This window comes from Dendropsophus ebraccatus, chromosome 1, assembly GCF_027789765.1.
Source record: "Dendropsophus ebraccatus isolate aDenEbr1 chromosome 1, aDenEbr1.pat, whole genome shotgun sequence".
NCBI lineage: Eukaryota > Metazoa > Chordata > Amphibia > Anura > Hylidae > Dendropsophus > Dendropsophus ebraccatus.
The window spans coordinates 135,018,370-135,040,826 of NC_091454.1; the positions used below are offsets into that span (position 1 = coordinate 135,018,370).

Sequence of the window (22,457 nt, forward strand, 5' to 3'; positions counted from 1 at the left end):
GTCACGCCTCTGTTATTAATGACAACTGTAGTTAGTACCCAAACAGCTAAAGACAGAATGGGAGATCTTTTCACTGAACTATTGTAAAAGAAAAAGTCTAGCTCCCTTTGAAAATGTAAGTAACCATATTGGTTGCTAAGGCTTTAGTATACCTTCCCAACTAAGTAAGTGTGTGTGTTTGAGTGTTTGGGTGGTAAAATCTGACCTCCAGAACATTCTACCATTGTGAGCTGCCACCAGGCCTGGCTGTCATATCTGGGAACAGGACTGCACACCTCTACCACTAGGATGGGTGCTCTTGTAGCAATGGGTTCTTCAACCTATTATCATGGATAGATAAGCCACGGCACCAATTTAGAATGCAGGTGAAGTAGTTGACTTACAGTGTATGTAGACAAAAAAGCCTTTGCTCCAACCAGGATAAGTAAGTAGTTACAAAGACATGAGACCAAAATGGGCACAATGTTTCGGTCCTAACCAGGACCTTCCTCAGGCATAGGGGTCTCTGTAATGTAGGAGAAGGAATCCGGGCTGGTGAAATCCGGTTGGTTGGAGTAAAGGCTTTTTTGTTTACTTACACTGCAAATAAACTACTTCACTTGCATTCTAAATCAGTGTGCCGTGGCTTATCTATCCTTGCTGTCATATCTGTGATTCTTTGGATCTGCACATTCATGTCTCTATAGCTCTGGCTGAGGCCAATCACCTCACCTGTGCATTGCAGGGGAGACACACAGCTCTAATGATATCACCTGTGTGTGCAGTGTGCTGGAGATTCTCCCATTTAATTTTATGCGGCTGTCTTCCCTATCCCCACCTCTCCTCTACATATGGCAAGGCCGGGAACCTTCACTCAAACCTTTCCAGGCACTCAATGTATCTATGTGCCAAATTTAGGGTCAAATGGTTCAGGCGTTATTATACAGATGTAAATGATGTAGTTTGGTGCAGTGGGGCTGGACTACCAAACCTAAGTGCACTAACCTGCTCTGGCCAGCCTGCCCATCTAAAATATTCATCCATTGCTCTTCATGAAAGTGGTCACTACAAAGTACCACCCCAATACTAGAAGGGACGGGCCACTCTGGGCAGATCGGTGCAATTAGGTTGGTAGTCCTGCCCCTGTGCACTAAAATCACCTAATTTACATATGTAATCAAACTACAAAGTTAAAAAAAAAAAAAAAAAAAAAGGTTGCACTTTGTGCGCTATAGGGACATATCAGCAGGTTAGACACTTCTACCCTGTTAATAGTTTCCCTTTAAACAATACCACTTCTATCACTTAAATGTGAAGTGTTGGGCAATTATGTAGTAACAAATGCAGTTCCCTAAGGCTGGGATCACACTTTGTTTTTGCAATCCGTTTTGCATCTGTCCTGAATTCCGGTTTTTAGAACCTTATAGGGCCATCCGGAATTCAGAACAGCTCCAGATGCACATCCGAAATCTCTTTGGTATTTTAGATGTAATGCATGGCAGCCTAGGTAAGTGTCACCAGGTGCAGATGCTGGTCCTGTAATTTTACGCATTCCTAATCAGCGGCAGGTACAACTGACCCTGTCAACCACTTTCACGCAGTGCCAAGAGAGCGAAGAAGAAGAACGAGGAGGTCACCAATGCATCAGGTGAATTTTTTTCCCCTCCGTTTTTAAAGCAAGGAAACACTTGTGAAGATTGTTCTAACAGCGACCACGTCTATATTATTGGCCAAGGTTTCAGAACAAGATGTTCATGACAAGTGGTGCTGTGAAATTCTGGTGTTCACATACATTTGGCCATGTAAAGTACTGTTTAAAAAAATAGCTGAATAACTCACTTAGTACCAACTAATTATTCCATAATTTTATGGTGAAGAGGCAGTTTAGACAAGAATGGCAAACCCCCTACTGCCATTCACAGCTAATCCAATATGCTGGTACATCATAGGGACACATGCTGATTTATTGGATAGGTTTTCTGCCTTCTGGGAGATAGTTATTTGCATACTATTGACATGTTACAAAAATACACAGGGACTAAGTATAAATTAAAATGATGGAAGATTTCCACAATATATATTGCTTTATATTTCTTGGCTATATCATTTTTCCTAATTATCTTATATGCTGAGAATACAAATGTCACTTTATACTTACCCCAAAAGTGGGGCAGCATTTTAATAAAATTTGACCAGTGCTCCTAACAAGTTAATTTGCATATTTTATAGTGTCTAATTTTACCAAAACCATGGGTCTTACAAGCTTCAGAGACCGGTGTCGATAAGAGAAAGTAAGCGGCTACCTGGAATAAGCAAGTTCTTACACACGAATACGCTGATAGTTTCCCTTTAAACTAGTGACAGGTTCCCTTTACAGGTACTGTTCACACCAGGGATTGGACGCTGTGTCTTAGGACTACATAATAAAGTCCTCCAAATGCTGATTCACCCCTGATGTTTATTGCAAATTGTAAGGTTACAAACTTTATTTGTATTAGGAATACTACAGGTCATCACAGTCATCAAAAAAGGTCAGGGAGAGGAGAGAGAACACAAAACAAAACTAAACAAAAAGACAAAAAGCAAGCTGCTTGAAGGACAGAACAATAAAAAACACCAGACAGACAAACAACTATGCGTGGCTGGTAAGCATCACCCACCTTCTCTTAAAAACCTGCTAGGAATCCTGATGCTGGGACAGGAGTGGGTGAAGAGTCGCCTAACGGGAAACCAGCGTACCTTCTTCTTAGAGCCTGTTACCACAATTACCAGCAATGAGTCAGACGTACACAACACAAGGAATCAACAGACAGCAACATGAGCAGCAGCATTAAACAGCTGGCAAACACTGATAACATTACCTCAGCTGGCAGCAACACCAGACAGCTGCTCACTTCAACAGTGCAAAAACTACATTGGATAAGCTGGGCCTCACTGGGGTAACTAGACTTCAAATATTTGGATACCAGAAATGGTGAATACCAGAAATGGTGAATATGTAAGCTGTATTGTTATATCTGCCAAGATCAATTATGGGGTCTTCCAACATAATAAAGCTCAAGGAGTCTGACCACTGATGCTGAGAAAGTGGTCCCCAGTCCTGGTTGAGACCTTGCCGAGTATAAGGGGGTGTTCCTCAGAAAGAGCTGAGGAAGTACATACATCCCTCATGGCAGGTTCAAGACTTTTCTATACACTCATCTGCTTTATGGGGTAACTGGAAAACCCCTCTGAAAGGGGATCTGTTAGCTGTAATTCACATGCCAGAGTTTGGCCTAAAGGCTCTCTAACAGCTGAAGCAGACACATGGTACCTTTCTTACATCTGTATGTGCTTCAATAATGTAGAAAAAAGTTTCTCGTACAAAGAGTCAAAGAGGCTTTTCAAAGCTCCTGAATAGCTGCAAGCTGGAATTTCCCCTTGCTTGACTGACTGACATATGGAAGTAGAATCCCAAGCAGGGTCAGGTATGGGAAGAGAAGTAAGGAGGTGTTAAATCTTGCTGCAGATCAGAGCACCATGGAATCTGTTGGCGCTATACAAATTATTATCAGAGGCCTCGGAAAGTCTTATTGACTTTGTACTATAAACGCAGACAGATATATATATATAAAAGGTATTGTTTGTCTCCCTGACCTAACAACTATTTAACAGTAAATTGGCTCGTAAATGGCAGCTGACAGATTCCCTTTAAGGGTGCCTTCACAGTAACGGATCTGCAGCGGATTTCACGCAGCGAATTTGTGAAATCCAGTGCCATTCATCCCCGTGACAGCACATACTCGCAGCGGGATTGACATCCCACTGTGAGTATGTGAGTTAACACAGAACCCCCCCTCGCAGCCGAGAACATACATTACCTGGTCGGCGATGCGGCTGCATGTGAGGCTCCCATCGATCCTGCTCATCCAATCAGTGCCGCCAAGCAGGTAATGTATGCTCTTGGCTGCGGGGGGTTAACTCACATACTCACAGCGGGATGTCAATCATGCTGCGAGTATGTGCCATCATAGGGATGAAAGGCACTGAATCCACCGTGGATTCTGAGGCGGATCAGTTATGTGAGAAGACACCCATAAGCAATCTACCCACCCACAACCACTCCCCAAAGTACTATTGATTAGCTGACATCAAGTCTTTCCTAATCCAGGTGTTCAAAATGGTTCTGGTGCCTGTGTGCTGGATGGATAAAAGACACTTTTGTAATCCAAAGGAGTAATGTCAAATCAGCCAGGGGCTAGAGTGTCTGTGCCCTAGGCCTGCAATACCTCTCTGCCTTTCTTGTCCTCAGAAACACCCCTGGGTGGGAATTCTCCTCTGAAGCACTCTTTAGATTGTGTGCAAGCGCTGTAGCAATCAGTGCTTCAGAGGTGAAATTCTGCCTGGGGGTGTTGCTAAGGACAAGGAGGGCAGAGAGGATGACCTGAGATGCATTGCAGGCCTAGGGCACAGACGCCTGTCTCATTGACACGGTTCCTTTGAATTACAAATGTGTTTTTTTACCCCAAAGGCTGCACCAAGAACAATTTGAACCCCTTGATGGTAAGGGACTTTACGGTCAGAAAACCAACAGTACCCATGGTTTTTTTTTTGGGGGGGGGGGGGGGGGGGGGTGTAGGGTAGGTCACTACAGGTTTGCTGTAAAAGGTTAACATAAGGAGGCTCTTAAATGTAATAGTGGAATGAAATTATTGCTTTTACTCTGGGGCACAGCTGTAAGGGCCCCTTTACACACACTGATATTTGAGATTATCTGACAAATTCTTGAAGCCAAAGCCAGAAATCAGTTTATAAAGAGGAGAAATCTCAGTCTTTCCTTTATGACCTGTTCCCTTTTTAAAGTCTGTTCCTGGCTTTGACTTCCAAATATCTGTCAGATAAATCTCTGTGTAATAGGGCCCTAAAACTGGAGAGACTGCATCACTCATTAGCAATCTGTACTCCAACAATCACAAGCAGAATACATACTGGCCATACTGCTCTAAAGCGAAACAAGAAGTATTTGTCATACAAATGAAAGTCGCCCATCATCCCCTACTGGCTAATGTCTGTGCAATATATTTTTTACATCAAGCACAGCACAGCTGACAATTGAGAAACAGACAAACTTCTTTCCAACAGGAACCAGCAGAGCTGTGAATCATGTATTTGGGCAGTTCACAATATGTAATGAAATATATTTACAGACAGACTTTCATTTAAATATTTAAAAAGAATGTCACTAGATTTATGCCACCCTAAATAAGGGCAGCATAAATTAGTGACAGAAATGCTGAATACACATTGGTGCATTATTTGCATTGTGTTTAGCTGTTCTAATAAGCAGGAGAATGGACTTCCTGCTGCTACCCCCCCCCCCCCCCCCCCAGCAGGTGATGGGCAGAGGAAGATGGTGCTCATTAATGAGCTAATATTGAGGACTACAGAGCGCACACACACATGTAATGGAGAGGACTAGTGTGCGGTGCTCGGGGTCCTCGATATTTAGGAGGATATCTCCAAATAAGCTACATAGAGCAATGTAAGGGTCCTTTTACAGACATTTCTCGACTGTGAGGGCGCAGACAAGCAACGATCAGCAAGATCAGAGGCCAGTTTGCAGGGCCTTAAAGGGGTTGTCCAGCAAAAACATTTTTCTTTCAAATAAACTACTGTCAGAAAGTTCTATAAATTTGTAATTTACTTCTATTAAAAAATTTCAAGTCTTCCCATACTTAGCTGCTGTATGTCATGCAGGAAAATGTTGTTTTATTTTCAGTCTGACAGCGCTCTCTGCTGACATCTCTGGCCGAGACAGGAACTCTAGAGAAGGAAAGGCTTTCTATGGGAATGCCCATAGATAAACCTCTCCTTCTCTGCACAGTTCCTGTCTTGGCCAGAGATGTCAGCAGAGAGCGCTGTGTCAGACTGAAGATAAAACACTTTCCTGCATGACATACAGCAGCTGATAAGTATGGGAAGACTTGAGATTTCTTAATAAAAATAATTTACAAATTGATATAACTTTCTGACAGTAGTTTATTTGAAAGAAAGATATTTTCGCTGGACAACCCCTTTAAACAGATTTATCTGACAGATTTTTGAAGCCAAAGTCGGCAAAGGACTTAAAAAGAGGACAAATCTCAGTCTTTCCTTTATGACCTGTTCCCTGTTTAAAGTCTGTTCCTGGCTTTGTCTTAAAGAGGTTATCTAGTGCTACAAAACATGGCCACTTTCTTTTAGAGACAACACCACTCTTGTCTCCAGTTCAGGTACGGTTTGCAATTAAAGGGGTTATCCAGCGCTACAAAAACATGGCCACTTTTCCCCCTACTGCTGTCTCCAGTTCAGGTGTGGTTTGCAATTAAGCTCCATTTACTTCAATGTAACTGAGTTTCAAAACCCCACCCAATCTGAAGACAACAGTAGGGGGAAAATGGTCATGTTTTTGTAGAGCTGAATAACTGCTTTAAGCTCCAATCACTTCAATGGAACTGAGCAGCAAAACCCCGCCCAAGCTGGAGACAAGAGTGGCACTGTCTCTGGAAGAAAGTGGCCATGTTTTTGTAGTTCTGGATAGCCCCTTAAAAAAATCTGTCAGATAAATCTCTGTGTAAAGGCATCCTTACACAGCACGAATGATCCATGTACCGCTCATGCAGCCCTGGAAACTGACAGCACAGATATGAATACACCTGTGCTGTGAGTTTCCAGATCACAAGCATCAGCTGATAATTGGGCCTGGTCTTTTACATAGGCTGATTATTGACTGCAGGAGTGTCTCTAGCAATGGTCTTGGTCCATGCAAAAGGACCCTTAGCAATACAGAATTCTGTTCACCTGCTCAGTCATAAATTTATGCTACTCTTATGGCTTTTTTATGTGTACCAGTTATTGTTGACTGTTCCTGGTTGAGTAGTGGTGGTTATGTTCCTCCCCTGCCCCTGCTTCTTCCTAAAATCATAGCAGCCCCAGACTTCTCTTTTAGCTTTTGACATGTTTGACAATATGCAAAAAGTTAATCTTTTTAATGGTAGTGCTTTAAAGTAGAACAGTCAGCACAAAAGCAGAAGTGTAAATAACTTTTTGGGTAGATACAGCAAGTCATTATGATTCTGGGCATACTTTTTTTTCTTTAGTCCTTTCCAGCGCAAAGATTTAGGCCTTTTTGTTAATATGTAAATTAGGCTGCAAAAGCCCAGGGGTTGTTCCCCAAGAAGGTTAAAGGACAGGCAAGCCCTTCCCATGTCCTCTAGTGGCTTTTAGTCAAATAAAGTAGGCAAAGGAAGTGGGTACAAAAGGCTGAGAATAGAAGTATAAGAGTTGGACTTGCCGGTGCTTTTACTGGGCTGGGGAATGTCCCCTGGGCTTTCCAGCTTCATAACATTCGCAAAAAGAATTTTATCTCTGGCTTTAGAAAAGACAATGGACATTAAAAACATATGCCTAGAATCTTATTTACACCAGTTATCCGGCTTTCAGGTCTGGAAAGGCTAACTGTAGAAGCAGTTAAACAACTCAAATGTTTGGACAATATCTGCTGCCTAGAAGATCAGCATTTCAGTATTAAAAGGGGTTTTCCGGGGACTGATGGAGCAGGATGTGTAGGAGGTGAGCGCTTGCTCCATGCAGAGGGCCCCTGCAGCAGCCGGACTAAAAATTTATGGGGAAATACTTTAGGAGACCCCCCCCGCAAGCACCTTGATACCCTCACAAGGCAGACTGCGGGTCTCTACTATAAACAGCTACCTTGTCTGGGACCCCAAGCTTGTGCCCCTCTCCTCAAGTCAAGTGAGCATGTGTACTTTCAGCCAACTACCACAGTCCTTGTGTACTGACACCGCCATTGGATACTACCTCTGCAGGGCAAGTCCCTGGGATGTCCCAGACCCATGCTCTAGGCACCATCTTGCCATGTGGCGCAGCCTGACACACGGTCCACTCTTAACCCAACCAGTGCTGAGGGATCCACAAAGGAGGGAAACATTTTAAGGGCTGATACTGACCCTTTCACAGAACCCCATAACCATACTTCTGAGGGGGGGGGGGGGGTAGGAACCTGCAGCCGCTGAGGGGGGCATGTTTACAGGCTGATTCAGCCTTTCCTGTCAGCACCTATCTCATTCAAGCACAGACTAAAGAAAATTCAGCCATGGACCCCACCTCTAAACCATGACACAAGTCTCAGCATCTAACTACTACTTCCATGGATCAGCAGCATCCTCCTTTATCGACTACTATGTCCCAGACGACTGCTCTTTCAGAAGCAGCAGACTGATTCTCTCATGCAGGGTGACTGCTCACAAGCGGCCATACGCAAATTGTTCTCGCAGTTACTTCACTCTCTGATCTCGGAAGTCAAAGATGCTTGTCGCTCAAAAATATCAGCGGTTGGAAAAGTTATCCAGCAGATGAAATGCAGGGTAGACCCTTTGGTAGAAGAGCATGATGCTACGCTTTCTTATATAGCCAAATTGCAACAGTCTTGATTTAATCATCCATGCTAAGTGATATGCAATGCCATGTGGAGGATCTGGGTAACTGTGGCAGACGTAACAAGCATCCGAAGCTTCCCTGAGGCTATTCAGGAGGACGACTTGCAAGTTACCTTAGAGGCCAACAGTATTCTGGGTGAGCCTCGATCACAAAGAGAAACTTGATAGAACATACCTGGCTTTAAAACCAAAACCTGCTTCAGGAGCGCCCTGGGATGACGTTTGTCATGTGTAGTTTTGAAGGAAAGGATTATCTCTAAGGCATGTAAACTTTCAGTTCAATCCGACTTTTCCCTGACCTTTCGTGGATCACCTTGCAGAAGGTGTCACCTGCATCCATTGCTGACCACACAGAGACAACCAAGTTCTTTGCAGATGGAGCTTCCCATTTGCTCTGACAGCTTGTAATGATGGATGTTTTGTTCTGAGGGACCTTTCTAATTTGCCTAGCTTTTGTGAAACACTGAATGTACTGCAGATAACCGATTGAACAGCGGCTCCCCTGCCGCCACCTCTCCACCCTAGTCTGGCATCCCGCACCTCAGAAGCGTTGACGACAGAAGTCCCAGAGGGCTTCTCCTAGCACTTCAACCTAAAGGACCTGCTCCTGTCTGTTATGGGACTGTGCTAAACTGTATACATACCTCTCCACAGTCCCCGGTCTTCTGCCCTTTGCTCGCTTCTTGGATGCGCCTCTGCAGCGGCTCCAGAGCGGGTCTCTGACCTGACAGGCCGCTCACCCAACCACTGTCTGGCACTGGCCGCGCTTTGCTATTACACGTAGCAATGTGTGGTCCGTGGCCTATGATTTTAGGTCAGGGCCAAACAACACGATCAGCCGATGATCTATGTCATCAGCTGATCGTTGCCTCTATTACACAGAGCACTACTCGGCCTTATCAGCCTCATGAGGCCAATTATCACTCTGTGTAATAGGACCGGTCCTATCCAGTTTACAAGGCACATTTGGTCTATGTGTGCTGTTTGATTTGGATTATACTTCAAAATTTCACCACCGATTTCATTTCTTCAAACCCCTTCATTCTCAAACCTGTGTGGACAAAGGGCTGTTTAAATTCACGGATGTGGTGGATCCATTGACACGCATTATTATCTTTTGATAGGCTGTTGTAGAGGTCCCATCTCCCTAGAACTGAACACTATACATACATACAACCACATCATTATGTGTTTATCTGGTCTGGGAGCCACTATGGTTTTCAAGCCCACAGCTTTTGAGCAGCTATGTAGGGCAGGTACTTTCACCAGAGGTCTAATTTCTGATACTTATAAGATTTTGAATTCAAAATGTGGTGACTCACTGATCAGACATGATTACATGGACAAGTGGGAAGCTGCCTTGTCTAAATCAAGTTTCCCAGAGTCCTGGCAGATTTGAGGTGGAGCAGCCACCTCCTTGATATGTACCACCTATAAAGAGACTCAGTATAAACGCATCATGCATTGGTACCACAAACCCAAATTACTGAATAGGCTAAACAATGCAATCTCCCCAATTTGTTGGAGGTGCCCCAAGATTTGTTATGTTAGCTGCTGTTCTTGCTGAAACGGCCTTTTTTGTTTAATTCATTTTACTTTGATACGTCACAGTTGTTTCAGCTATACTCCAGCTTATGTAACTAACTTATGCATATACAGTGCTATCCAAAATTATGCAAATCTTAATTCCTCCTTTTTTGTTTTGTTTTTTTTAAATAAATATTACAATTAAAAAAAGGGGGGGGGATATTTAATCCTACTTGTTGATAGGGGACAAGTAAAGTTAAATTGGAAAACCCCTTTAAGGGCCTTTACACTGGCCAATTTTTAGCAAGGGGCTTGCTAGAAATGCTCCTTTGCTTGATGGCTAACAGATATTCATTTAAGTGGCCACAGTAACAATACAGTGATTGTTTGTGCGACCCAGGCACTCATTTTATCGTGCCTTCTGAAGGCACAGCTGGTGGCTGGTGATCTATCAATGCAAAAGGATCCTTCGAATAATCTGATGCAGAAAACAAGAAGTCCAAATCATTTTCTCTCAGGTTCCCCATAGAATTATTGTATTGAGTCTGTAGTCCTCATTTCCTTAAAGCAAGATATACTAAATAAACACCCAAACAAAGCAGATTTTCTGCCACAAATCCGCACATATCACTAGCAGATTCACATTACATTTCATCCCATACATTGAAAGGAAATTGTACACTATAAAAATCTGAAACAGACAGTCAATGGTCCTTAAAAGCATTATTCAGCATCAGAATAAAAATAGATTCTTTCATCCAGAAACAGCACCACAGTGACTGCGTATGGTACTGCACTGTTTGAAACAATCCATTTCATTGTTGTTTACCATATTTAAATCTGACTTTATTAACCAGGGGGGGGGGGGGGGGGGGGGGGGGGGGGGGGGGGGGGGCGGGGGAGTCAGAGTACGGCTAGGTTCACACTGCATTTTTGCAATCCGTTTTTTTTTTTTAATCCGTTTTTTGCAAAAAAACGGATGATAAAAACAGATGCATTTGTGTAGCTGACACTACTTGTGTCCGTTAAAAAAAAACCCCAATCCGTTTTGATCCTTTTTTTTATAATGGAAGTCAATGGAAAAACGGATTGCAAAAACGCAGTGTGAACCTAGCCTAAGGTAAGAGAAGTCCAGAATAGAGTACTACAGACAAACTCCGATGTCACCACCTGAAATGGAGAGAATAAGATATACCACAGTGAAGTTATTACTGTTTTCAATTTCTGATAAAACATTTGCTTTAGTTTTGATACTACAGAACATACGAAGCTTTCTTATATGTTCTCTATGCAAGTGATCCTTTATAACACACATAGAAATAGCTTCTTTATCACATCCTAGAAAGCAAAAGTTCAATAACACATCTTTCTCACACAAGATATCACCAAGCTGACAAGAGTATATACAAAAAAACGCTCCATTCAAGAAAGAGTGATGGAGCCCAATTGGTAACAAAGTGTGAGGAGTTGTGTTACTATAGAACTGCCATAAGTGCCAGCGCTGGTGTAAGAATGGTGGTGAGAAGCAGCAATGTGCACTGCAGCAGAGACAGTATTAAAAGGTAACCGAAACACGTTTCGCCAACAGCTTGATCCCAGAGCGATCAAGCAGTCGGCGAAATGCGTTGGGGTGAGGAAAAAGGGTGACAGTACTGATGGCCACTGGGTCTGAGACATTGTGAGTATTCTGGAGTGTGCAATAGCGATTTTTTTTTTTTTTTTTAGATTTATGGAAGGGCATTGTGCAATATATTGCTATAATCATGGTAGGAGGTAAGTGTAATATCTTAGGTAGGCACTCGGCACATAGATATATTCGCTGCACTAGCAGCATACTAGTGCTGTATTACAGCCTAATAGTGTTCAGTGTTCGCTCTCCCTTTGTGGATCCTTTTTAGCTTACTTGGACTATTAGGTTATATTTCTAGGATATTTTTGTGTAATGCACAATGTAAATATTATGAACAGGTCATGTGATTAAATTATGTTGTTCTGTACACCCTGAACCTGTGACCTAACGGCTTTTTTGATACAGTAACCGGTCCCCATGGTGTTGTTTTCGAATTGATGTCATGTAATTGTGTATATGTATTTTATGGGAAATTGATTTGTGTCTAAAGTTTATGATTTTTCAAATTATTTTGGAGTATTTATTAATTCATTTGGGTTTTTTTTGTAGAAGAATTTATGGTTAAGTAACCACAGTGATCAATACTATTGTTTGCATATGTGATGTTCCTATGTAAGATCTATTTGTTTTACAGCATGATAACTACAAAAATAATGAAAGTATATGGCAAACTTGCTTTATTTCACATCTACTGTTGATTTAAATTTTGAAAGTTATAATAAAACTTCAACACTTTAAAAATCATAGTCAGTCTTGGATAAAAATAAAAAAAAACGTATTTTAACACGCCAAATCACAGCTGCAGTGAAGGTATGTATACTCTACTCATGTGATCAGCAAGGGAAACTGGCAGCACGGATATATACATACCTGTGCTGTCAGTTCCTATTTAAAGGGGTTAGCCACTTTATAGTAAAATTGTTTAGTGTACGGTATTAGTAAGTGTATTCACTGACAGCAGCTCCCGGTTACCTCATAGAGCTAATATCAGACTCCCCTCCTCTAGGCTGTGCTGTCCTGCTTTGTGGAGTCTGTCCATAAGATGGCCAACATGCAGGAGCATGTGACCATACTCGCCCCGTATCCACCACTGAGCCTGTATAGGTCTATGGAGGACACTGCGGGCGGGGCATGGTAACATGCCCCTCCATGTCGGCCATTTTATGGACAGGAACACCACAGAGCAGCACAGCCTGGAGGAGAGGAGTCTGATTTTAGCTGTATGAGGTACACAGGGAGCTGCTTTCAGTAAGTAATGTGAATACACTTACTAATACTGTACACTGAACTATTTTACTATAAATTGGCCAACCCCTTTAAAAGGGGAGTGCGGCGCTAAAAATTTTTTCACAGAATAACACACATTACAAAGTTATACAACTTTGTAATGTATGTTATGTCTGTGAATAGCCCCCTTCCCCGTGTCCCACCACCCCCACCCGTGTACCCGGAAGTGTTGGTGCATTATACATTATCTGATCCGTGTCGAGGGCCGTCCGCCATTTTGTGCCAAACGTCATCTTTGGACGGACGGCCGAGTCGCTGCCGCCCGTCCCCCCTCCGCCGCGTCACAACTGTGCTCAGCCGTGATTGGCTGAGCACAGTTATGCTCAGCCAATCGCGGCTGAGCATCGGATGACGCTGCAGAGGGCGGCCGGCATTCGGAACAGACGGAGCTGTTCGCCTGCCGGCCGAAGACGTCACTGAATGAAGATCGGAAACGGGTGTCGGCACGTGACAGGTGAGTATAGCGCACCACACTTCCGGGTACACGGGTGGGAGTGGTGGGACACGGGGAAGGGGGCCATTCACAGACATAACATACATTACAAAGTTGTATAACTTTGTAATGTGTGTTATTCTGTGAATAATTCTTTACCGCCGCACTACCCCTTTAACGATGTGTAGGTGAAAGGTGACCAATAGGAAAACAGCTTAAGATAGAAATATCCCTTGGTGCGTTCACACGTATAGCATCCGCAGCAGATTTCACCCTGCAAGATCCGCAGTGAAATCCCATTTTCTATCATGCAGCCTCTTTATCTTTAACTAATTGTCTGCCACAAGTCAGGCGCTTAAAAAGGCTCATACTAAGGATGGTCCGAACCTGCCGAGGTTCGGGTCCGTATGAACCTGAACTCTTGGCAATGATTCCCGCTGTCTTCCACCTCCGTGGCGAGGGTGGATACAGCCGGAGGACTGCCTGGAAAACTGGGATACAGCCATAGCCATTGGCTGTATCCCAGTTTTCCAGGCGGTCCTCCGGCTGTATCCACCCGCTGCACGGAGGTGGAAGACAGCGGGAATCATTGCCAAGAATTCAGGTTCATACGGACCCGAACCTCTGCAGGTTCGGACCATCCCTAGCTCATACATTACTTGCCCACGCTGTGAGAATGCAGAGACCATAGGGAATAACTGCACCATATACCGCAGCTGACCCCACTGCGGATCCCTCTTTGCATTGGGCCCTATTACAGAGGACAATTATCTGTCAAAGCAGGCAGAGTTGGGAAGGTATTGCCCTGTGTAATAAAGGCAGTGATAAAAAAGGGGCCCTATCACTTCTTTGTAAGCGAGATTCCGACTCCAACTCCTGAATTTTATCAGTGACCGACTGAGACTCCAGCTCCTTCATAAATGCCCACCAGGGGAGTTATTTATTACACTAGTGTAAAGTAGATCTGGCTCAGCAGCATCTGTGTAATGTCCTACATGATCCTGGGGTGACTTCTGAGAGAATAAGGCAAAGAAAGTAGATTCTCCTGTGTGTATGCAGCTAGTCTCCAGCCTCCATGTCCTGAAGAACTCACTACTAACTAAATATGCACCATACACAAAGGAAAGCGGCTAAAAGATATGGAGGTCAGATTTGGACCAAAATTTATCAGCTCTGTCAGCGTTTGCACACCTGAATCATTGCGGCCCCACAGGAACTACTTTCTCAGCCAGTCAGTGACTGCAGCTGTGTCCCGCCTCAGTCACCAACTGGCTGAGAGGGCATTTTTAAGTGGGGCTGTGACATCATAAGATTGGAAGCCCGGCGGGGGACCATGAGCGGTGACACTGCGCTGCCCAAAATAACCCTTTAATTTCTGCTGCGCACTCTCCAACACACTCGCAGCCTGCTGCAGCCATAACACTCTGAAGAAAAACACAATCTTCTCCCAGAGAAAAAACACCACATTGAGGACAGAGGTTACTGCTACACCACTTATGGCTTCCCCTCCTCCATATTACACAGGAAATAGTCATATTACACTGCTGCTCACATATAATCAACCAGCATCCAGGAAGAGAACAGCACAGATCTCCCCCCACACAATGGACTCTTCCAGAAACAAACTGCCAAATAGTGATCGACAACATCTCCCCGACCACCCTTATCTAAGGGTATGAGCACACTACAGAATACAAGCGGAAACTTCAAGTGGACTCCGCTGCATGGCCTCGGCTTGAAGTTCTACCTGTCCCATAGACTCAATGATGACGAATTCATCATCCGCCCAAAGAATTGACAATCTCAGACAGTGTCCCCTTGTTCTTGTGTTCAGTTTCTTATTAACAAACTAATTCCAGCAACATTGCACAGCTAGTGGTAAAGAAATAGGGGCACGGTTTTGTCCTAGTTCATAAGGCATTCTGAACACAAATGTGGAAACCACCATTTATTCTGGTCTGAAGTCGTTGCCAACACAGGACCATTGCTATGATATATGATATGATAGATAGAGGATTCCTCCCCCTAAAGAGCATTATTTTATATTTGGAAACATTAAACTGCAGTTTCCAATATTTGGACCACATATCTAGTAGAGAGAAATAATTTTCCATATTACTGACACCTCCGAGAATATCATCCCTATTGCACACTTGTGTCATCAGCCAACAGACAAACCTTACCTACCAAACCTTCTCCTATGTCACTTACAAACATACTAAAAAGAATAGGACCCAGAACAGACCCTTGTGGCACACCACTTGTAACCAGTTTCTTCTCAAAAGATACACCACTAACAAAAACCCTCTGATATCTATCCTTCAGCCAACCACAAATGCACTGAACTAACCAGGGATTAGAGGTCCCCATACACAATATATTTTTGTCAGCCATACATTCTTGGTTAGTAAGTATAAAATGCATAGGGCTCTCCCGACAGTCTACTAACAGATTATGTCAGTGAAGACAGGAGTTGGACATTATGGAAAATAATAGCAATATCTACAGCACCACCTTCATCCAACACTTTTGTGACAAAGAAATCAATGACATTGGTCTGATCGCCCTCAGTTAAGTCATGCAGCCATTGGCCACTGTATTCCTAGGAACTTTGCATGCAGTAGTGTGAAACTGGTAAAAGATAAAAATTTAAAAAAAAGTGTTCTGTCAATACAGCTAGACCCACACATCATTCAAAATAAAAGAAAAAACCTGTCCCACAATGAAATCCTCAGATGTTATTTGTATCTTATTTAGTATAAAAATTGTCTGCAGACTTTACTTATTACATCTCTAGGAATTAAATCTGGACTAAACCATATGCAGCATTTCCACAATTTGATAAGCTTTTTTCCCCACTGAGGAATAGGTTATTTTAAAACCCTATTTAGTAACGTTGTACAAGCCAAGCCAAGCTTGCACACCACCTTCTGTTACGTTTGTGAAGGGCACCAGAAAATACATAGACACCAAAAGGGGCACCATGGCTTTAGAATTGCCCACAGCAGCCAATCACAGCCCAGCTTTTTGTTTTACCAGAGCTCATTAAGATATAAACTTGGGTTTATGATCTGTTGTTGTTGACAAATCACTTGTTGCTTTAGGCAGATTGATAAATCTGAACCCAAAACTCAATCCCTCCAGGCAGTTTTAAGCCATCTGATGGCCTTGGCAGCTTATTTCTGCCCTACAAGCTTTACTTTATACATTTCTCTCTATATACCAATAAAGTGAAATTAGTCAAGGTCTGATGCGCAGAGTTAAAGTCACCAGAGCCAAATGGCTCAGAACATAGTCCTGGATCGTATATGATTTCTTTGAACACTGTACCATTTCAGAGTAAACCATTCATTCAGGAAAAAGAAAAAAAAAGCCTGTCCCGTTCCATTCTGCCTGTGGATAGGGCAGCATCAAACAAGTGTAAGGTACCTTTTAATTCAATCTAGGCAATAGTCTGCAAGGATGTTTACTTGGTAATTTTATAACTTCTTTTTGTTAATAGTCTGGATTCTTTTTGATCTCCAATAAGAGTGACAATATTGCTACATGTTTGTTTTTACACTCTTCTATACACAAAGCTTACACACTGTTTCACAAGCAATTCAACCCTGGTACTTCAATGCTTTAATTTCTGTTTTGTATGCCAAAACTTGCTGAAAAAAAACCACTTTATCTTCTCAATAAATCGTATTTCAAACTTTAAAATCTAAAAATGGACCTGTCACTACACCCTTAGGGTGCCTTCACACATAGCGAATCGCATCAGATTTCATGCTGCAAGTTCACAGCTAAATCCGCTGCGATTCCAGGCACTATCATTCTGAATAGGATACATACTTGCAGTTGAATTTTCATCCCACTGCAAGTATATAAACCCTGGCCCCCTTAACCCGCTCCAGCTTGCTTCGGGGCTCTCGGCATCCTGCTCAGCCAATCAGTGGCTGTGGCGGGGCAGTGAACAGATTAGCTGAGCGGAACATCAGAAGGCCAGAAGCCCCCAAATCAAGCTCGGACCTGTAATGTATACACCGGGCCACAGCGGGTTAAGGGGGTCGGGGTTTACATACTTGCAGCAGGATAAAAATTCTGCTGCATGTATGTAATCATATTCAGAATGACAGTAAGGGATCCACAGCAGATTCTGCCACGAACTCGCTGTGTGAAATCCACTGCGGATCAGTTACGTGTGAAGGCAAACTGAGGCTACCTTTAAACATACCGGATTTGCAGCGGATTTCACGATGCGCGTTTGCAGTGAAATCCTCTGCGAATCCTGGTAGAGTGAAGTTCAATGAGTCACATACCCGCAGCAAATCTAGTACAGGTGAATCTACCTTTGAAAGGGAAACTGTCAGCAGGTTAGAAGCAAGTAGCACACAAGCAGGAGGAGGAGTCAAGCAGTGAAAGGATTTGTAAGTGTTGGGCACCTTATTTACACATATGAAAAAAAACACAAATTGCTTACTTCACAAGCAGAAGTTCATGAAGAGAAGTTCTAAAGATATGCTTGCGAAGGGACTTAACTAGAGATGAGGGAAGCAGGCTTCATACGAAGGTAATCAACCAGGCTTTTGAATCCCATTGTCTGCCCACTCCTTAGAGGAGGTGGAAACATCCCGAAGATTACCTGTAACATGTATACAGACCTACTGCATCCATGTTTTCCAGGTGGTCCTTGGGATATCACCACCTTTGCTACTGCGGGGGTAAACAGTGGGATTTAGAAGCCCATCTATAGCCTTCATACGAAGCCCGCTTCCCTCATCTCTACTTCTAACCTCTACTTGGTATTGTTTGAAAGCTGGGATTTATACCAAGATCTACACGCTAGCCACTACATTTTATATTCCCTGACCTTTTATATACATCCCTGCATGTGAAAGGCTGAATCTTTTGGTAAATGTTTTTCCCAGAGAACACTGGCTATATCACAGTATATGTTTACATCCAGATAACACATGAGAAACACTGAGGTTTATGACATAAGACACAGCTTATTCTACAGCAGTGTAAATAAAGTACGACACATGCAAAATCTGCACAAAAATGTCAAGTATATTCATTGTTAAAGGGACATTATCAGTGGGTTAGAAGTGTCGTCACCGTTTCTATGCTATTAGCAGTTTAATCCTTATGCTATATAGATATTTTGGTGCACTGGGGTCAGGACCACCAGTGCACCGATCTAGCCCCTGTCGGCCCCACTGCTAACATTCATTAGGAGGGGCTGGCCAGCTGGGGAAGATAGGTACACTGGGGGAAGTAGTCTGCCCCCAGTACAACAAAACACCTAATTAGCATATTAAAACTGCTAATCGCACAAAAATGGTGCCGAGGATGAAGGTTAAAAAATAACAACTAACCTGCTGATTTATCTGCTAAATTTAACTTAATTTCCATCGTGTACCTATAAAAAATTATGATAAATGTGATAGCTTTGGATTTCTTTATAGGGGCCATTGCCCTGCATCTATATTACACATGTACACTCTGTTCTTTACCAACAATGGAATTCATCTGCCGCTCCAAAAACATTGTTCTCTATGCAACTTTCCAGGTGAGACAAATGCTAAGACATCTGTCCGCTCTCAAAATCCTAGTCACATAAACACCACCAATAACTATGTAAACAATGGAGACATCTGGACAAGCTCAATAGTGAAGCAGTGGTGGCTTTGCACTTCACATGCATTACTAACAATGAACAAAGCCAAATATGATAGTTCCCTCTATTCTGTTTATTAGGCTATGTTCACACCTGCGCCAGCTGCTACATTTGGACCCATAGGACATGTGCATACAGAGTTTTTATACACAGATTCTATGTGGATTTTGGCGCAAATTCAGCCTTTCGGTAAGGAATGGGGAACCTCTTGCCCTCCAGATGTTGCAGAACTACAATACCCCTCACTGTTAAATAGGTGTTAGGTCAAGGAGACACACTCTACCTTTCATGTATCTGTCTGTGCTTCCATAACATAGAAAAGTGCTTTTAATCTCTGGTGCAAAGTGTCAAAGCAGCTTTCCCAAGCTCCCGAAGTGCTGAGCGCTTCTTGTTTCCTTTCCCATCCCTGTCCTTGCTTGATTGACAGTCAGCTGGAAGGTGAGCCCTGATTCTGAATCTTGCTCCTGTGCAAAATTTGTATTGGTGGGTTCACACATACTGTATCCTTCGCGAGTTAGCAGCGAACTCCGCTGTGGATACCTTCCCTTTCACTGCAATGACATTACATACTTGCAGCAGGATTGTCATCCTGCTTCAAGTATATAAATAGCAGACCCCTTAATCCCCCACCACCCAGAACATACTTTACCTGATCCACGTTCTGGTTGCATCTGAGGCTCCCGGAGCTCCTGCTCAGCCAGTGCATCAGTGCACAGCCCCGTCGCAGTCCCCGGGAGAGAACTCCGGGAGCCTCAGATGAAGCCAGAGCGTGAATCAGGTAAAGTATGTTCCGGGCAGTGAGTTAAGGGGGCTGGCATTTACATACTTGCAGCGGGATAACAATCCGCTGCGAGTACGTAATCTCTTCGAAGTGACAGGGAAGATACCTGCAGCTGCGAACTCACATCAAGAAATCCGCTGCGTATGTGGTACGTGTGAACCCACCCTAAAACAGAGCTTCTGGCATTTTCCTCTTTTACCCAACCTACACTTGACTTTTATCCATTTGTAGCTGTACCATGGCTCATAAAGCAGCATACCCACTGTCTTGGGTTATGCTAGACCAGGGATGGGGAACCTTTGGCTCTCCAGCTGTTGCAAAACTACAACTCCCTTATCTGCCTGGACTAGCTTTTCCTGTTTAGGCATGATGGGAATTGTAGTTTTGCAACAGCTGGAGGGCCGAAGGTGCTAGACTTTGATCTTTGTTCTACACCCTCTATCCAGTTACTCACACACTCCTCAAAAACATCCCCTAAATCCACCCTTTCCTTGCAGTTGAAACAACTAAAACTCCCATTGTTGCTGTGATTCATTCTATTCGGTGCTCTTTTACATTATTGATCGGCCTTTCTAATAGGGCCCTCAGACTAATTCCCAACACTGGCAGTCTAAAAAATGCCACAAAGACTAAGGGTGCTTTTACACACAGATGTATCTGATTTGCACAGATTTATCTGACAGATTTGTGAAGCCAAAGCCAGGAATGGATTTTAGAAGAGGCGAAATCTCAGTCTTTTCCTCATGACCTGTTCCCTGTTTATAGTCTGCTCCTGGCTTTGGTTCCAAAAATCTGTCAGATAAATCTGTCTGTGTAAAGGCACCCTTACCTCTTTAGGCAAGCTTATACCATTCCCCAAATGACTACTGCCCCACCTACCCCAGCATCCTTCCTCTATGCTTCACGCACTTAATATCTGCACGTCAATTCCTTGGACGGACTGCGGAATCCGCTGACAAATATCATTGAGGTTATAAAGGGGTTGTCCAGCGAAAATCTTTTTCTTTCAAATCACCTGCTTTCAGAAAGTTTTATAGATTTGTAAATTGATTTGTATTTTTCCATACTTATCAGCTGCTGTATGTCCTGCAGGAAGTGGTGCATTCTTCCCAGTGTGACACAGTGCTCTCTGCTGCCACCTTTGTCAGAGACAGGAACCATCCAGAGCAGGAGAGGATTTCTGTGGGAATTTGCTGCTCCGGATAGTTCCTGTCTGGGACCGAGGTGTCAGGAGAGAGCATTGTGTCAGACTGGAGAGAGAACAACATTTCTGCAGGACATACAGCAGCTGATAAGTATGAGAAGACTTGAGATTTTTAAATGGAAGTAAATTACAAATCTATATAGCTTTCTGACAGCAACTGATTTGAAAGAAAAAGTTTTGCTGGACAACCCCTTTAAAGCAGAAGTCTCTGTGTGGAGTGTGAAGTACCCTTAAAGGGGTTATCCAGCGCTACAAAAACATGGCCACTTTTCCCCCTACAGTTGTCTCCAGTTCAGGTGCGGTATGCATTTAGGCTCCATTTACTTCAATTGGAACGGAGTTTCAAAATCCCACCCAAACTGGAGACAACAGTAGGGGGAAAGTGGCCATGTTTTTGTAGTGCTGGATAACCCCTTTAATGTGCTGGACCCTATGTATATACGAAGCCTGTACCATTAGACAAATAAAGCGCTTTCTGCCTTCTGTCTCCTCAGAGTGTAAGCTTTGCTACCAGGGTCCCAATTCCTCATTCCAGTAATAAGTGTGTAGTATGTGATGTCTGACTGCTGTGGAATCTGCTGGGGCTATATAAACAAAGCCTTATTCTATGGAAACATAGCAGCTAATAAGACAGGACTCCAGAAGTAGCATCCACTGCCGTGAAGTGGAAAGTGTGCAGGGGTGTCCTATGACAACCCCTACAGGACAGGGGATGTGTATGACTGCAGGGGGTCAGGCTGCTGCAGCACCCACAGCTATGGTGGCAGTGTAACAACCCCATTGCATATGAGTCCTGACCTACCAAGTGCTCCCTGTCACCAGTCACATCGGGGGGTTCAGATGCAAGGAAAGATGCCACTGGCTCCGACTGGTTGCTAGGCTGACACTGACTCCCCCTGATTGCAGGCCTGTATAGTGATAGGTGAGCGGCTCCGGCCAGCGCTGCCCTCCTCATAGGAGCCCGTATTCCTATGGAGTAACTCCCAGCAGCCTGTGCCATCCTCCCCCGGAGCAGCCGGGGACATCCGCTCGCCAGGAGCTGCCTCCTCCATGCCCCGTCCCTTGTCTCCAGCCCTCCCCTCACTGCCCGCTCTCCTCCGTGCCACCCTCACCGCTCCGCCAGCCTTACCTGCTGCTCTGCCGCTCAGTTTCACGAACCGAACCAGCGGTTCCCCTCCACCGGCTTCTGCCGCCATGATGGACCGTGCAGCACCAAACCTCCCCACCCGGAAACACAGAGACTGCACGAAGTGACCGCTTATCAGCCGTACACCGGAGGAAGTTTAATCATTGCGACATCCAAACCCAGACGTGCTTTACGGTGACATGAGTCCTTACCTGTGGGTTGCACGAGACTAGACATTTAGACAGCTTGTTCATTCCAGTTGTATTTCCTATCTAGAATACTACAAGCATCCTCATTGCCAGTATACAGTATATATATTTGTGTTATATAAGAGGCTAATATATCAGTATT

At 43.8% G+C, this 22,457-nt stretch overlaps 1 protein-coding gene across 2 annotated transcripts in view; it reads right to left on the reverse strand.

The window, feature by feature from the left end:
• Positions 1 to 22,233, reverse strand: part of KLHDC10 (kelch domain containing 10) — a 40,746-nt gene extending 18,513 nt beyond the window's left edge. Inside the window, exons 1-2 of one of the 2 annotated variants that reach the window (XM_069979241.1) lie at positions 22,110 to 22,233; positions 2,640 to 2,732 (exon numbers count right to left, since the gene is read on the reverse strand). In XM_069979241.1, coding sequence (XP_069835342.1) covers positions 2,640 to 2,732; positions 22,110 to 22,176 — 160 coding nt within the window. In that variant the 5' untranslated portion in view covers positions 22,177 to 22,233. The remainder of the gene's footprint in view (positions 1 to 2,639; positions 2,733 to 22,109) is intronic. The other variant, XM_069979247.1, reaches the window with a different exon arrangement.
• Positions 22,234 to 22,457: the final 224 nt, after the last annotated feature.